At 47.1% G+C, this 17,359-nt stretch overlaps 1 protein-coding gene across 1 annotated transcript in view; it reads left to right on the top strand.

Moving 5' to 3' along the window:
• The first annotated feature begins 474 nt into the window (after positions 1-474).
• CALB2 (calbindin 2) overlaps positions 475-17,359 on the top strand; it is a 71,559-nt gene continuing 54,674 nt past the window's right edge. The window contains exon 1 of the mRNA XM_038367734.2: positions 475-663. Within this exon, the coding sequence (XP_038223662.1) occupies positions 573-663 (91 nt within the window). The 5' untranslated portion in view covers positions 475-572. The remainder of the gene's footprint in view (positions 664-17,359) is intronic.

The raw sequence follows: 17,359 nt of genomic DNA, 5'->3' as shown, positions 1-17,359 counted from the left end.
TCCTGTCCCTGGGCTTGGGTGCCACAATACAGAGGAGTCTTGAAAGTCTTTGAGCTCAGCCCAGTTTGCTCTGGACTCCATTACAATGGGTCCCACTGGCTGTCTCATCCCAGAGCACAACAAGCCCGCCAGTTCACTCTGGAGCACACAGAGCCGCTTTCAATAAGGAGGGTACCATGCGAGGGCTGGTGACCTCCGAGCAGGCTGCGATATAGATCGGTGGCAGGAATTCCAGAAAGCTAGGTCTTTTTAACTAGATCAGTTGGCTGCTGCTATGCAGAAACCCCCAGACGTTAGAGAAATCCTAGAAACTCAGATCCTCCCTCAGCTCATCACCCCCTTATGCTCCACACCTCCCGCTCCTACCCATTCCTCTCTTGCATCCTTTTTCTGGCCCTAGCTTAGGTTCTCGGAGACTGTGCGCCCTCTAGTGGCTGCCAGGGCCCTGTGCATGCTCCGGAGGGTTTATATAAAGGCCGAGCAGAGAGAGGCTAGAGATATTGGTGGTGAAATCACTGGAGCTGAAGAGAGGAGACAGAGAGCAGCACGGAGGGTTGCCCTGGCAGCTAACCATGGCGGTGAAGCAGCAAGCCCCTTACCTGCACTTGGCTGAGCTCACAGCATCCCAGTTCCTGGACATCTGGAAACATTATGATTCTGATGGTCAGTAAGAACCTCACCCCCAAAACTTCTTTTAAATCTCAGATTCTTTTAGGATGATTTTTAAAAAAAAAAAAAAAAACAACCCTTAAATATTTGATAAAAACCCATCCCTGCATGCTATTGCTAGAGCTAGATCTGTGTGCATTTGGGCTTTGGAAATGTATATTTTTCTATTAGGACAGCTGTAAAAAAAAAACTTCCTCACTGCACATTTTAAGGGGCTTGTTGTTGTTATCCATTGAAAAACTTTCCTCACAATTAATACTGCCCCAGCTAGGAGACCCTGGCACGAGGTATCGCACATAGGAGTCTCCCAGCCCATCTGCTCTGTTTGGTGTGACATTGCTACCAGCATCCTAAGCTACACAGGACAAATTCCTATTGTAATGTGCTGGGACTAGCTTTGCTTGTGACAAGCCTGTGCCCTTGTGGGAACTTTACGGCTGCCTTTTAAAATATGGAGCTGGCTAGTATTTTGCTTTGTTACCCCAATAGTTCTTGCTCACTGGATTCCCCAAATCTTAACTCCAATCCCTTATGGTACTGTTCTGTGTTCTAGGTCAGGCAGCCCATAAATCCTCCTTCTGCTGGTTTTGTTTGATGTTCAGCAAGGTCCAGATCTGATGGGGAATAAAAGTGACACTTAGACTGAAATTAAAGCCTGGGGTAACCCAGCATAATTTATCTAAAGTTGGTGGCATTGTACCTGTTTGCACCTGGGTTCAATTTGACCCCAGTCTTAAATCTCTATGTGAAGAGTCCAAATCTTTGGTCAGTTATATGTAACTTTTGTCCTCTGTGAGGTAGCAGGGGGGATGGAATGCGGATGGCTACGTTGGTAGCAAGCTATGCTGATCGGATGCCTGAGCAGGTAGGGGTATGCTAGGATGGGGTGAGCTGTCTGCAGGCATGATAGCCAGCACCATCTCCTAGGTGAAGGTTGGGGGTGTCTGTTGTGTCCTTTCAGTCAACTGTTAGCTTCAAAACCAGACGGCAAGTGAAGTTTTCGCAGCTTTGACCCACCTGAGCCCAGAGATGCCAGTGTAACCTGAAAATGAATATTGGCTTTTAATCTGTCCTAATGTGAGGACGGCTTTGGTGGAGCAGAAGGAACCCCCCCTGTGCATGTCTGATCCCCTTACTTCCTCTCCCGCTCCCTCTTGAAGCGGGGAGTGAGCTCGGCTGTGCAGAAGGGTCTCTATACAGCTGTTATTTCAAAGTGCCCAGCTTCTCTGTTACGGACACCTGCTATCAAGGGATAGTTAGCCAGGTAAGCCAGCCCTGAATCATAGCCACTTGCAGACCCTTGTAATCTGTCCATTTACCTGGTCCTGAAACCTTGATATCCCACCCATCCTGCACAAAAGGAATGTCCTTTGTGGGAATTCCATTATTTAATGGAATTCCCCATATAGGGCAGGTGGAATTTTATGTCTCCAGGACTCCAGGGGAGAAGGCAGCGCTGATGTACAGGCTGCCTGAATGTTTACAATAAATAAACTTATTAGTTTCAAGCCCCCACCTCTGGGCTAAAGGTGCTGAAAGGCTTTCCTGGGACATGGAGCTGTAGCTTCCATCAGGACACAGCAGCTGTGAAAGGGGAGAAAGACTTGGATTCCTGCAGAAATAAGCCGGACCACTAGCAAAAGGCAGGGAGTTCCATGCACAGCATCACTGTGATGGGTGTGCAGGTCATCAAGATGCAATGACCTGGTGCTCAGCTACTTAAACTCTCCTCGGAAAGCTCCTTGTAGAGCTTTCATCTCTAGAAGTATTTGCTAATTGGAAGAGAGTGGTGGGGAGCCTTGTATTTGTGGACGGGTTAAAACATCAGTCCTGATACATCTGGGACATACATAGTCTGAGTAAACAGGGTGTTGACGCATCAACTGTGCAATTTGAGTAAATCGGTACATATGGATTGGGCAGGGAGAGCAGAGGACTTCCCAGGAGACCAGGGGGCACTTATTGGGCATGGCTGCCAATTATTATTGTCATGCTAGCTTAGCATTAGCTATGTCCTTGCCACTGCATCACTCTTTGACAGTAATTAGAGCAGAAGGCGAGAAGCAGACATTCACCGAAAGCAAAGCCCCAAATCGAAACATCCTTGAATCTGTGCATAATAGGGTACAAAATGTGAGCGAGGCCAAACAGCAAAAATTAAGATGTTTGTACACCAATTCGAGGAGCCTAGGTAACAAAATGGAGGAACTAGAGCTACTGGTGCAGGAAGTGAAACCAGATATTATAGGGATAACAGAAACATGGTGGAATAGTAGTCATGACTGGACTACAGGTATTGAAGGGTATGTGCTGTTTAGGAAAGACAGAAACAAAGGTAAAGGTGGTGGAGTAGCATTGTATATCAATGATGAGGTAGAATGTAAAGAAATAAGAAGCGATGCAATGGATAAGACAGAGTCCGTCTGGACAAAAATTACATTGGGGAAGAAAACTAGTAAAGCCTCTCCTACGATAGTGCTTGGGGTGTGCTATAGACCTCCGGGATCTAATTTGTATATGGATAGAGCCCTTTTTAATGTCTTTAATAAAGTAAATACTAATGGAAACTGCGTGATCATGGGAGACTTTAACTTCCCAGATATAGACTGGAGGACCAGTGCTAGTAATAATAATAGGGCTCAGATTTTCCTAGATGCGATAGCTGATGGATTCCTTCATCAAGTAGTTGCTGAACCGACTAGAGGGGATGCCATTTTAGATTTAATTTTGGTGAGTAGTGAGGACCTCATAGAAGAAATGGTTGTAGGGGACAATCTTGGCTCAAATGATCATGAGCTAATTCCGTTCAAACTAAATGGAAGGATGAACAAAAATCTGCAGCTAGAGTTTTTGATTTCAAAAGGGCTGACTTTCAAAAATTAAGGAAATTAGTTAGGGAAGTGGATTGGACTGAAGAACTTATGGATCTAAAGGTAGAGGAGGCCTGGGATTACTTTAAATCAAAGCTGCAGAAGCTATTGGAAGCCTGTATCCCAAGAAAGAGGAAAAAATTCATGATGAGCAAGCATCTCAGAGAGGTGATTAAGAAGAAGCAGAAAGCATACAGGGAGTGGAAGATGGGAGGGATCAACAAGGAAAGCTTCCTAATTGAGGTCAGAACATGTAGGGATAAAGTGAGACAGGCTAAAAGTCGAGTCGAGTTGGACCTTGCAAAGGGAATTAAAACCAACAGTAAAAAGGTTCTATAGCCATATAAATAAGAAGAAAACCAAGAAAGAAGAAGTGGGGCCGCTTAACACTGAGGATGGAGTGGAGGTTAAAGATAATCTAGGCATGGCCCAATATCTAAACAAATACTTTGCCTCAGTCTTTAATAAGGCTAAAGAGGATCTTAGGGATAATGGTAGCATGACAAATGGGAATGAGGATATGGAGGTAGATATTACCATATCTGAGGTAGAAGCGAAACTCAAACAGCTTAATGGGACTAAATCGGGGGGCCCAGATAATCTTCATCCAAGAATATTAAAGGAATTGGCACCTGAAATTGCAAGCCCATAAGCAAGAATTTTTAATGAATCTGTAAACTCAGGAGTAGTACCGAATGATTGGAGAATTGCTAATATAGTTCCTATTTTTAAGAAAGGAAAAAAAAGTGATCCGAGTAACTACAGGCCAGTTAGTTTGACATCTGTAGTATGCAAGTTCCTGGAAAAAATTTTGAAGGAGAAATTAGTTAAGGACATTGAAGTCAATGGTAAATGGGACAAAATACAACATGGTTTTACAAAAGGTAGATCGTGCCAAACCAACCTAATCTCCTTTTTTGAAAAAGTAACAGATTTTTTAGATAAAGGAAACGCAGTGGATCTAATTTACCTAGATTTCAGTAAGGCATTTGATACCGTGCCACATGGGGAATTATTAGTTAAATTGGAGAAGATGGGGATCAATATGAACATCAAAAGATGGATAAAGAATTGGTTAAAGGGGAGACTGCAACGGGTCCTATTGAAAGGTGAACTGTCAGGCTGGAGGGAGGTTACCAGTAGAGTTCCTCAGGGATCGGTTTTGGGACCAATCTTATTTAATCTTTTTGTTACTGACCTTGGCACAAAAAGTGGGAGTGTGCTAATAAAGTTTGCAGATGATACAAAGCTGGGAGGTATTGACAATTCAGAGAAGGATCACGATATTATACAGGAGGATCTGGATGACCTTGTAAACTGGAGTAAAAGTAATAGGATGAAATTTAATAGTGAGAAGTGTAAGGTTATGCATTTAGGGATTAATAACAAGAATTTTAGTTATAAGTTGGGGACGCATCAATTAGAAGTAACAGAAGAGGAGAAGGACCTTGGAGTATTGGTTGATCATAGGATGACTATGAGCTGCCAATGTGATATGACTGTGAAAAAAGCTAATACGGTTTTGGGATGCATCAGGAGAGATTTCCAGTAGGGATAAGGAGGTTTTAGTACCATTATACAAGGCATTGGTGAGACCTCACCTAGAATACTGTGTGCAGTTCTGGTCTCCCATGTTTAAAAAGGATGAATTCAAACTGGAGCAGGTACAGAGAAGGGCTACTAGGATGATCCGAGGAATGGAAAACTTGTCTTATGAAAGGAGACTTAAAGAGCTTGGCTTGTTTAGCCTAACTAAAAGAAGGTTGAGGGGAGATATGATTGCTCTCTCTCTAAATATATCAGAGGGATAAATACAGGAGAGGGAGAGGAATTATTTCAGCTCAGCACCAATGTGGACACAAGAACAAATGGGTATAAACTGGCCACCAGGAAGTTTAGACTTGAAATCAGACGAAGGTTTTTAACCATCAGAGGAGTGAAGTTTTGGAATAGCCTTCCAAGGGAAGCAGTGGGGGCAAAAGATCTATCTGGTTTTAAGATTCTACTTGATAAGTTTATGGAGGAGTTGGTATGATGGAATAATGTGATTTTAGTAAGTAACTGATCTTTAAATATTCAGGGTAAATAGGCCTAATCCCCTGAGATGGGATATTAGATGGATGGGATCTGAGTTACCCAGGAAAGAATTTTCTGTAATATCTGGCTGGTGAATCTTGCCCATATGCTCAGGGTTTAGCTGATTGCCATATTTGGGGTCGAGAAGGAATTTTCCTTCAGGGCAGATTGGAAGAGGCCCTGGAGGTTTTTCGCCTTCCTCTGTAGCATGGGGCATGGTTGACTTGAGGGAGGCTTCTCTGCTCCTTGAAGCCTTTAAACCATGATTTAAGGACTTCAATAGCTCAGACATAGGTGAGGTTTTTCATAGGAGTGGGTGGGTGAGCCTGCGCTGTGCAGGAGGTCGGACTAGATGATCAGAATGGTCCCTTCTGACCTTAGTATCTATGAATCTATGGAGGGACTCCAGATGATCCCAAATTAGCCCATCTCTAGCAGAAAACTCTGCAGTATGGTAAAGCTGGGGTGAAAAGTTGAATCTAGGGGGGAAGTGCAAGAGGGGCACTGGAGAATGATCGTGGAGTGGTCTTTGCTTGCAAGCCCAGGGAACCTGCAGGCACAACAAAGCCCGTTGCCAACTCTGTCCACATATCTATTCAGGGGATACCATCATAGGGCCTAATCACATCAGCCACACTATCAGAGGCTCGTTCACCTGCGCATCTACCAATGTGATATATGCCATCATGTGCCAGCAATGCCCCTCTGCCATGTACATTGGCCAAACTGGACAGTCTCTACGTAAAAGAATGAATGGACACAAATCAGACGTCAAGAATTATAACATTCAAAAACCAGTTGGAGAACACTTCAATCTCTCTGGTCACTCGATCACAGACCTAAGAGTGGCTATCCTTCAACAAAAAAGCTTCAAAAACAGACTCCAACGAGAGACTGCTGAATTGGAATTAATTTGCAAACTGGATACAATTAACTTAGGCTTGAATAGAGACTGGGAATGGATGAGTCATTACACAAAGTAAAACTATTTCCCCATGCATAATCACAGGTTTCAGAGTAGCAGCCGTGTTAGTCTGTATTCGCAAAAAGAAAAGGAGTACTTGTGGCACCTTAGAGACTAACAAATTTATTAGAGCATAAGCTTTCGTGAGCTACAGCTCACTTCATCGGATGCATCCGATGAAGTGAGCTGTAGCTCACGAAAGCTTATGCTCTAATAAATTTGTTAGTCTCTAAGGTGCCACAAGTACTCCTTTTCTATTCCCCATGGTATTTCTCCCTCCCACCCCCACCCCCACTGTTCCTCTGATATTCTTGTTAACTGCTGGAATTAGCCTACCTTGCTTGTCACCATGAAAGGTTTTCCTCCTTTCCCCCCCCCTGCTGCTGGTGATGGCTCTCCTTACAGTGTGTATGATAAACCCATTGTTTCATGTTCTCTGTGTGTGTGTATATAAATCTCTCCTCTGTTTTTTCCACCAAATGCATCCGATGAAGTGAGCTGTAGCTCACGAAAGCTTATGCTCTAATAAATTTGTTAGTCTCTAAGGTGCCACAAGTACTCCTTTTCTTTTTGCAGGCACTTGGGCATTTATAATGGGGTCATAAACTGGGGACGGGAAAATACAAGAAGATTTAAAATCCTGTAGCAAGAACCAAGGTGAACAGCAAGCCTCAGGAACAAGGGAGAGGAGTCAGTGGCAGCAGTGAGGTAGGAATTAAGTAAGATCCAAGGCTAGAACAAAGATTCTATGGGAGTGTCCCATCTACCTTTATTTCCATCTCTTTCAGTCTGTGGCTCAAGGTTTGTTCATCCAAATCATCATTTTTTGTTTTCAGCCTTGTCCTTGGGGCCCTTCTCTTCCTCCTCCCTTTCAAGACGTGTGAAGGAAACCTCTCCTGATTATCATCTCTCCCTTCAGGGCATTGCAGAGACCAATTAAACAAAGCCACCTGCTTAAGAAACACTTGCCTCTCACTCCACAATCCAACGAGCCTCTGTAAGCAAACAGCAAAAGTGATCTTGGGAAGCATTTGCAGAAGGGAGTGGCTTGGATTCATTTGCTTTCAAAATCTGCCCACATTAGTTTCTATTTCAGTTTGATATTATTAGATAGGTAAAGCACTTGTGATTATTTTAAATCAGACAATCGGGAAAAATATGCTTTGTGTTGAGTGCAAAGCAATTCAAAGAATCATTGCTGGTTGAGCTAAAATAACTGCAGAGCTCTTTGCACTGGCAGAGACACTTTACAGCTAGGGGAGAGCTAGCTGGGTTCTCGTTAACATCTAACAGTACAAACTCTATTCTGTTCCTTGACAAAACTGTGAGCTGAGTTCTGGCTGCAGAAACTTTATTACCAGCAATGATGGAAGAGGCAGAGAGAACCCAGCTGGAGGTTTCCATGCTGCCGGGTATGAGAAAAATCATGGCAAATTCTGCTCCTAGTTACATTGGTGTAAATTTGGAGTAATGTCACTGAAATTAGTGGTTTGATTTGGATTTACACCACTGTCACCAAGAACAGGATTTGCCCTCCGCTGCCTTCTTTTGATTTATAAACTGAGCGGATGTGATCAGCATTTGCTGAGAGATTCAATGTGGAATGTCACAGTGCAATTTCTGCTCAATCACTTTTCCAACCAGCATCCTGAATGCTGCAAAAGGCTGGGTTTTAACAACTCCAGTTCCCACTGCAGCAGCATCCCCTCACCCACATTCTTCTTCAACATCAGAAGCAAGGAGTACAGTTGGGACTGTGCCTTAATTTACATTAGTAAGAATCTTTCCCACTAAGTCTCACAGACCCAAAGGCCAGAAGGGACTGTTGTGCTAGTCTAGCCTGTCCTCCTGCAACATGTAGGCCAGAGTTTTTACCCAGTGATTTTAGGGAGGCCCTATATGGCAAGGTCTGGGGAGTTCTACTGAGGGATTTGGGGAAATGCATTGTCTCTGTCACTCAGCTGCACAGTAGGCCCCAAGGGAAGCACGCTCAGTGCACCAATGGAGTGCAGAACTGCTCTATTGGGTCATTTCTCTTCTGAACAGTGGCTGCACATGCAAATGAAAATATTAACCCATCTGCTGGACCCTTGGAGGGGACTAGACTTGCAGGGGAGAATGGCAGAGCTTATTTGACAGGTCAGCACAAAGGACAGGGGTCTGGTGGGTCAATGCACCTTGTTTACTTTTGCAGCCAGTTAAAATGATTTCTCAGCCCCAGCGGAGTTGGAGATTTTCAGGTTAGAGGCAGCCAAGGGATTGAGTCAAATGGCCAGGGAAATTCTCAATTAAAACATGAGGTGCCATTAGCGACAAGCGAAATCCAGCTTGCTTTTCTTTGAATTGTCTCTCTCTTTGTCATTTCATCCTCTGTCCCTCATTCACTCCTTAAATCTTACAAATGTGTCAATTTCTATCTGGCTTTTCTCTCTCACAGGGTTTCTTCCTCTGCCTTTTGCCTCTTTTACTCAGTCCCCTTCTCTCTCTCTCTCTCTCTTTCTGATTTCCCAGGTCTCAACATCAGCTACAAACTCCTCTGCTCCTCAGGCTCCATTTCTCCTTTGGAAGATACAAAGTTATCTGACTTCAGTTAGTTACTCACGCATGGGCTGAGACAAATCCCAGTGAAGTCAATAGGATTCTTTCCAGTGAGTTCACTGGGTTTCAGAGCAGGCCCGCTCTGCCCTGGCGCCAAACTAGGCTCCCATTCGCCTTCCACAGTGTTGAAAGATTGCTCTGCAGACGAGCTGTCTGTACATAGCCAGTTAATAGGATAACATGCCAGTAAGCGGCGCTGCTCCTAGGCTGAGCACTGCAAACGGTTCCTGCTTGGCATTGTCTTGCGCAGTATGTTTGAGCTGTGCAATGGAATGCTAAACAGTGTCGTATTGCTCAGACACTAGGTGGCGCCATGTGTAACACACCTTGCTTAGGCTCACAACTGTGATTCCTGGCAAGGTGTTAAAGGGTCTTATGGGCGACGCATCTCCCGTGCCGCTCTCTGAGAAGGAGGCTTGGTAGCCTGCCCATATCTGGTACAAGAGACCAATCTGTTAGGAGCAACCCTGTAGCCTCCCGCGTACAAAGCTAGTGCCCTGGGTTCTCACCCGTTTGAAATGCTGGCCTAGTCAGGCAGCACACTGGCATGGAAAGGCCAGGGCACCTCTGGGCAACTAGCAGATTCCTTGCTCCTGGGAGACCTTCCTATGTCCTCTTACCTTGCAAAGCAGCTTGTGTGTGTTTGTACCTAAATTAAGGTTTCAGAGTAGCAGCCGTGTTAGTCTGTATTCGCGAAAAGAAAAGGAGTACTTGTGGCACCTTAGAGACTAACAAATTTATTAGGGCATAAGCTTTCGTGAGCTACAGCTCACTTCATCAGATGCATTTGGCATCCGATGAAGTGAGCTGTAGCTCACGAAAGCTTATGCTCTAATAAATTTGTTAGTCTCTAAGGTGCCACAAGTACTCCTTTTCTTTTTACCTAAATTAAGTTTCCCTCAAACAGGAACCCCCCAGCCTTGCCTGGGGCTGCCAGTGTTGAGAGAGGGAGGCGTTTTTCCCCCATTGCAGGGCAGGAGTCTCATCGAGCACTCAAGTGCTCGGAGGCACATTGCCAGGCAGCTCACCAAGGAGGTGTGGCCTGCCGGCTATCAGGTGTGGCCAGTCTCCCCTGCTGCTTGTCCCATATGTTGCGGTGTGTGCTAGATGGGGGCCAGAGACCGTGACAACCCATGCCCTGTGTGCGTGCCCTAGCTCTCCTGCTGAAACCCTACCCTGGCTGGCAGACTCCAAGGGCAAAGGACACATCATGTTGCACCCCTGCTTCCTCTCATAGCGATAGCCAGCAGAGGCGTTGGCAGCACTGGCTAAAATGTGCTCATTTCCTGGTCCTTGGTGAGCAAAGCGTTAAGCTGAGCTCAGCGTGGGCAGGTGCTCAAGGACGAGTCTGAGCCGTACCAGGGATATGGTCTTTGGGCAGGCTAGGCTCCATTCTCAGGGCTCACCGGGCTGGGTTGAACCCCACATTGGGGAATTTTAGGTTAGAAGTACTAAGCCTTGAGATAAGACCTAGCTAATAGTGAGTTTTTTCCCTGCTGGCTTTCTCCATCAGTTATATCCTCCCCACCCTCTGCTCTTCTTTCCCAGTTCGGAGGGTTACTAAGAGTCATGGTGCCTGGGTCTCTTCATAGACTTGAAGGCCAAAATGGACCCTAACTCGCAGCGTAACTGGTCGGAGAACCTTGCCCAGCGAGTCCTGCATCATGCCCAATAACTTGAAAGCTCTGGTATCCTGAATGAGGAGGCACTGTCCAGTTTGGTTTTACTGCCCCCCGTCTTGTAAGATAGTCAAGCCAACAATTATTTGTTGACAGACAAAAATTCTGTTTAAAATGTAAATGCCTCAGAGCATCTAGCAGTAAAAGCTGGACCTGCCGTCTCCGTGTTGGAAGACTGGGGCTAATGCTACATGAATTCTATGCTGAACTGGTGGGAGCTATTTTTCCTTCTGGGAGTGGAGCCCTGTGGTGTGTAAAGGAAAACTCATGTGTCCATTGGAATGTTGCTGGACACCGCTGTCCTGTGGTCAGTGTTCGGTTAAATCCTGTCTGCCGGACTGATTCAAAATCGACAGGAGCTTGAAAGAAAAGGGAGAGAGAGAGAGAGAGAGATAAGTGGGGCCTAGCCTGGTGTGTTCGACTTCAGCAATGCCCCTTCCCTTTGGATACATGACCTGCTCCTGGTGTTGATGAGTTGAATTCACAGGAAAGAGAAAACACAAACAAGATTCAAATCTGGGGGAATTCTTAGCCCAGAGCACTCCCCACTGGAGCTCTGGCACCGCCAAGATTGGTGATGCTTGTGCTTTGCAGGGTGTTTGATTATTTTAGCATGGGTTAAGCTGCAGTCCCACTCAAGCAGTGTCTTCCTGGTGGCCAGAGGAGCACAGGAAGAGTGAAAAGTCATCAGTAGTTGCAACTTGCTCTAATCTGCAGATGAGCTTGTTTAGTTTAAGTTGGTTTTAGTCTAGGAAACCAAGCTGGCTTGGGCTCCTAGAGGGAGACATTGGTCACTGTGCCAAAGACCGAGGTACTATTTAAATCCCACCTAAGCACGGTTTAAGTGATGCCTACCTGTGGTGCTAGCTTCTTGTTCAGGGATGAATTGAACCCTGGAAGAGCAGTTGCGGGAGGCTGGTAATCGAGTCTGGTTAGGGATCATGTCTGAGCTAAGCATTCCCTAGGTCTTTGGCAGACAACATGAAGAATTTGATGATTTTTAAAGTGCTCATTCGTTTTCATTACTCTCCCAGTGCCAGTTGCAAATCTGGCAATATTGAATTTCACTCTCCCTTTCAAACCAATATTTGCAGATAATAGCTTGACACCATTTGCCCAGCCCTACTTGGGTCCTTCCTGCTGTATTTGGGACCCTACGATACACATTTCTGCAGTACAGGAAAATAGAAATTCACCCCTACTTAGCGGGTAGTGAACGAGATTCATGGAAGCCATGCAGTTGGGATTAACCCAGCCAGTTGTAGGATCGCTATAGGCGGCTGCCCTGTCTCCTGTAGCCCTGGAAGGACTGAGGCCATACCCCAAAGTCTGGCTCAGATTGTCTTCTCCTTCCTGGACAAACACAGCTCACAAAGTAATGCAGAGGAGAGTTTTCCCCCAGTCTTCCTATAGGCCATATGTTGGGGGTTTGCTGGCTCCACAGGCTTCCCCAGGAGCCATTCTGCAAGAGCCTCCTGTACCCTGGCAGCTCTCTCCCAGCTGGGCTGTATGCTGGCTTTTATAATCACCCATCAGTCTCAGCTGGGAGGTTGCTGCTCAGTCACAGGTAAGGCTGGGCCCAACTCCCCTTAAAGGGGCAACCGCCCTGTGACATACACCTTTGGGCAGCATGGTTCAGTGGATAAAGCACTGAACTAACAGATGGAGCCATGGGTTGTAACCACTGAGACCCCTGCCAGATGTACCAATCACCCACAGCTCCGGCTGCTGTCAATGGGAGGCATGGGCAGGGGCGGCAGGGTTTGTAGAAATTTTGGTGGTGTCCAGAACCCTCCCCCCACACACCTGCCTAAGGCTCTAGGAGGGAGTTGGGGGGGGTCTGGGGTTCAAGCGTTTGGGGTGCACAAGAGGGTGGGGATGCAGGCTCTGAGAGGGAGTTTGGGTGCTGAAGGGGTGAGAGGTCAGGCTCTGGGAGGGAGTTTGTGTGGGGGAGGGGGTCTGGAGTGCAGGCTCTGGGAATGAGTTTGGGTGCAGGCTCTGGGCAGGAGGCGGGGATGCAGGAGTGTGTGTGCAGGCTCTGGGAGGGAGTTTGGGGACAAAAGTAGGTGCAGGGGAGGGGTGGGCGTGCAAGAGGGAGTTGGGAGATGGGGTGCAGGATGGGAGTCCAGGAGGGGGTGAGGGGTGCAGGCTCTGGGAGAGAGTTTGGGGGCAAGAGGAGGTGGGGGTGCAGGAGGAAATTTGGGGGCCAAAGGGTGTGTTTGCAGAGGGGGTGTAGGTGCTGGCTCTGGAAGTGGATGGGGAGGTTCGATGCTTACCTGGGGCATCTGCTCAGGCAGCAGCTCCTAGGCGGGGCAGGCCGGGGGGTCTCCTCACGCTGCTGTCTTCCCATTGGCCACAGGGGCGTTTGGGGCAGGGGCAGCGCACAGCGGCACAACCCCCTCACACGGGCTGCAAGGACCTGCCAGCAGCCACGTGGAGCGAGCCTGCGGGAAGCTGCTCAGCCCCGCTGCGCTGCAGGTGGCGGCAGGAGCCCCCGGGCTGTTTTAAATCGCCCGGGGGCGGTGGGGGGGCTGGGGGAAGCGCAGGGCGGAATGGGGGGGGGGAAAACTTTGCTGGAGCTGGGCCCCTGGGACAGGAATATCCTGGTGCCCGGGCACCACGGGCCCATAGAATTCGCCGCCCACAGGCATGGGCGCTCAGCACATTAGAAAAGCAGGCACTAAGTGTCTGAAGTTGTGTATCCAAGATCGGTAGCTACTCTTGAAAAGTTTAGCCTTAAACTTCTCTGCCTCAGTTATCCCAAATGTAAAACGGGTATAATACTTAACCACCCTTGTAAAGTGCTTTGATTAAAAGGGCTATAAAAGCTACCACGTTCAGAGATCATGGTGATGGGCAGACTACAAGAGCATAGATAAATTGTATATGTGTGAAAACCAGGACCCAACCGGTCAGTGGGGAATCACAGTGCCCATTTCTGGGGGTGCGGGGGGGGGGTCGAAGGGAGTGCCCACCAACACCATCAGGGTGTGACGGGTCTACCTAGCCCTGCATGGGGCTGTTTGGTCTCAAACTGCCCAGAGCTGCATGGCTTTGTGGAGAACCCACACACCCCAGAGGCATCCCTGGGCCCTTGCCTAGCTAGGTGGCTCTATGGCACAGATGTTGTGTGTGGGATTGTGCACTCTGGGCCCAATTAATTCATGTACAGGCCATGTCTACACTAGAGCCTTCACATTTTCCACCCCTGCTGTCAAGGCTGATGCCCCACTCTGACACTTCGAGTGCAGACGGTGGGGGCCCGCAAGGATTCTAAAAATTAATACTGGCCACTCCAGGCATGTATTAAACTCCCAAGGTTACAGCTTCTCTCTGACCTTGGATGGGTAGCTGCCGCCACCATCCAAATGCAAAAAAAACCTTTGAATCCAGGAAGGAGAACTTGGGAATTCCTCCCTGTGGGGAACCCTCAAGCCCTTTCACCCCCCACTCCAGAGAAGAGCTGAGAAAGAAAACAAAGGAAATTAGCTGGTGACAACAGCTAATCAAACAGCATAGGCACAAACCTCTTAGGACACAACAATCCAAATCCTGTTCTTAAAAAAGATAAATTTTGTTAAAAAAAAAAAATACATCTTGAAATCTAGCAAAAGCCTAAATTCCAAAGAGCAATTCCAAAAATTAAGCACCCAAAATAGCTTTCTTGTGGGTTCAGCTTAAAGGTTCAAGCAAAACAAAAGCATCTAGGGTTAGCACAGAGAAGATCCACAAGCCAAAATAAACCTGATCACATCTATCTAAACATTCCTAATTTACTTACATATTTAGGGGGGGGGGGTTCAAATAAGTAATTCTAGGTATGATATGATGATTTCTCATACCTGGCTTAAAGGTTTACACAGCATTCCTGGTGCCCTCTGTTCCCCTCTTTCCCAGAGGGACACAACAGACACAAAGCAAAAGCTCCTTTCCCAATTTTAAAAAATTCTGGCCTTCCTATTGGTTCTTTTGGTCAGGTGCCCACTCCCTTTTCTTTATCTAGGGGACTTTTTAACCTTTTACAGGTAAAGCAAGCAGAAAATAGCTACCAAGAGGGATTTTACAGCTAACTGGCTGGCTGGGTGTCCATAAAAGGGAGTCCCCACACACACACACACACTCGCTTCATTTATCACACCTGCTAACACTAATCCACCAGTGAGTCTGTTGCAATAGAAGGCAGCTAGTGTAGATGGCCTGCACCATGCCATCTCTACTTGCTCTGGGCAGGATTAGCCAGCACCATGGTTAACATACCAGCAGCTTGTCTGTATTAAGGCTCCCATCGTCGCTACCATGCTGGGCTTCCCCAGTGACTGCAATGGTGGGCCACTGGAAAGGTAAATGTCCCTAGTGCAGACAGCTGTAGCCAGACCCAACAGAAAAGCAGCTGCTAAATCCCTTACCTTTGCAAAGAGGCTGTTTAACAAGGACTGTTCAGCCCATTACTATCGCATCAAAGAGCCCAGCCAGAGCTGGAAACAGCCACGTTCGCTTCTTGCCAACAAAGGGAAAAATTGTATAAAAATCATCAAAAAGATGTGAGCCAGGCTTGGCTGGGACTCCCTGCGGCTCAGACACAAAAGGGGAAAACTAGCCATTGACAAAGCCATTTTCCTTTTCACCCCTCGGCTCCCAAACAGCTATTGCTCAAAAACTGTTGAAACAAGGGAACGGATCAACTTAGAAACTGCCATCACCCAAAAGACCAATGGCCCATAGGGTTCTGTCCACAGCACCAGAAGCTTTAGAGAAAAAAGCTTCAGGTATTTCAGGGACTCACATGGCCCTGTTGCTCTAGTATCTGAGTATCTCACAGTGTATTTATCCTCACAGCACCCCTGTCCCACAGGGAAGTACTATTCACCATATTTTATGGATGGGAAGCTGAGGCACAGGAGACTAAGAGACTTTCCCAAGGTCACACAAGAAGTCTATGGCAGACCAAGGCATTGGACCAGGCTCTGTGGAGTCCCAGGCTAGCACCCTAATCACTGGACCATCCTATATTTCCCATAAAGCTATTGTAATGAACTGGTTTGTATGTACATAACTGCCTTCTACTGGCAGCAATCAGAACTGCTCAATTGTGTGCCATCAACCCTATATTGCTTATGCTTAGAGGAGATTTTCCTTTAGCTCTAATGGCAGGTGCCTGTGCTTTCTGTAACAGGAAGATCTGAGTTCTATCCTGCTGTAATCATGAAGTTCCAAGAGGGTGTTTTTTGTCCCTGGCTGCTGCTCAGCTGTAGAGATTTTTTTCATGAAGGGAATTTCCTAGCTGGGAAATGTATTTTTCCCCCAACTTCCACCCCATCCCTCTTTGGTGTGCACAATCACTTACTAAATATATTGCAACACATTCATTTAGCTCAGCCTGCAGCCGCAGACCTTTGCCTGGTGAGGACATCCACCAATAAATCACTGACCATTGTATTCCCGAGTGCAGCAGGATTGATTACGGTGGCTGTGTCTATCCTTGTGAATGACACTGCAGCTCTTAAGTCTATTCATTCATTCACTTTTATTTTGTGTTCACTGGCTTGAAGACTGTCTCAGCTGATATGGAAAAGAACGGCAACTCTGAAGCACCAGGCTTCTTGGGACCCAGCTGAGAGTCAGTCACTGTGGATAAATCTGCTCCCCTCTGGCTATGTCCGTTCAGACCTCAGAACATTGTGGGACAGTGTCAATAACCATCTGCCTCTCCTCTGTCTGGGCTCCAAAGCAGAGGCCAGGATGCAGTGGGACAGCACCAGAGTCCTTCACTGCATCAGCTCACTGCTGAAGCACAAATATCTCATTCACGTTGGTCTCATTTCCATGGCTGGGCTTAGCGTGCGGGTATTGGAGGCCTGTGATCTACAGAAGGTCTGGCAAGATGAAATGGTGGTCCCTACTGATCTTAAGCTCTAGGACTCATTGAGGCTGCTGGGAGGTTGGGTCTAGAGCACGCTGGAAATGGAGGATCTTGTCTGTTCATGAGCCACTGAGGTAGTGGTGGGGTTCTTGGCTGGGGAGGGGTTGTCATAATCAGCCTCCCCTTCTTTATGGCTTGATGGGAGGGGTGGGTCTGAAACTTCTTCTGTGGTGGCAAGACATCACAGTAGGGAAAAGGCTCAGACGTTCTGCTGGTGGAGTCAACTCCAGGCTGCTGCTGGTGGCTTTGGGGAATGTTAGTGTGTGAGATTGATTGGACCGGCCTGGTGTGGGCAACTTCCCCCAACAACTCTGCAAAGGCACCTCAGGCCTGACTGGCGCCAACCCCTGCATTTCCAATGCTTGGCCTCCCCTAAGCAAAGATTAAAAACCCATTTGTATGATAGCACTGAACTCATTGCACCCATGATTTGGGCTAGGCTTTGTCCCCTCCTGGCCATGGGCGGTGAAAGGATAGTGCGTTCTCATTGTTTTCCCCTTTTGTGTCTGAGCCGCAGGGAGTCTCAAAGCCCTGGCTGGGATGATTTAGTTGGGGTTGGTCCTGATTTGAGCAGGGGGTTGGA

Source organism: Dermochelys coriacea, chromosome 12 (genome assembly GCF_009764565.3).
Source record: "Dermochelys coriacea isolate rDerCor1 chromosome 12, rDerCor1.pri.v4, whole genome shotgun sequence".
Lineage (NCBI taxonomy): Eukaryota > Metazoa > Chordata > Testudines > Dermochelyidae > Dermochelys > Dermochelys coriacea.
The sequence above is the reverse complement of the archived record's forward strand: the minus strand, read 5'-3'. Positions and strand labels throughout refer to the sequence as shown.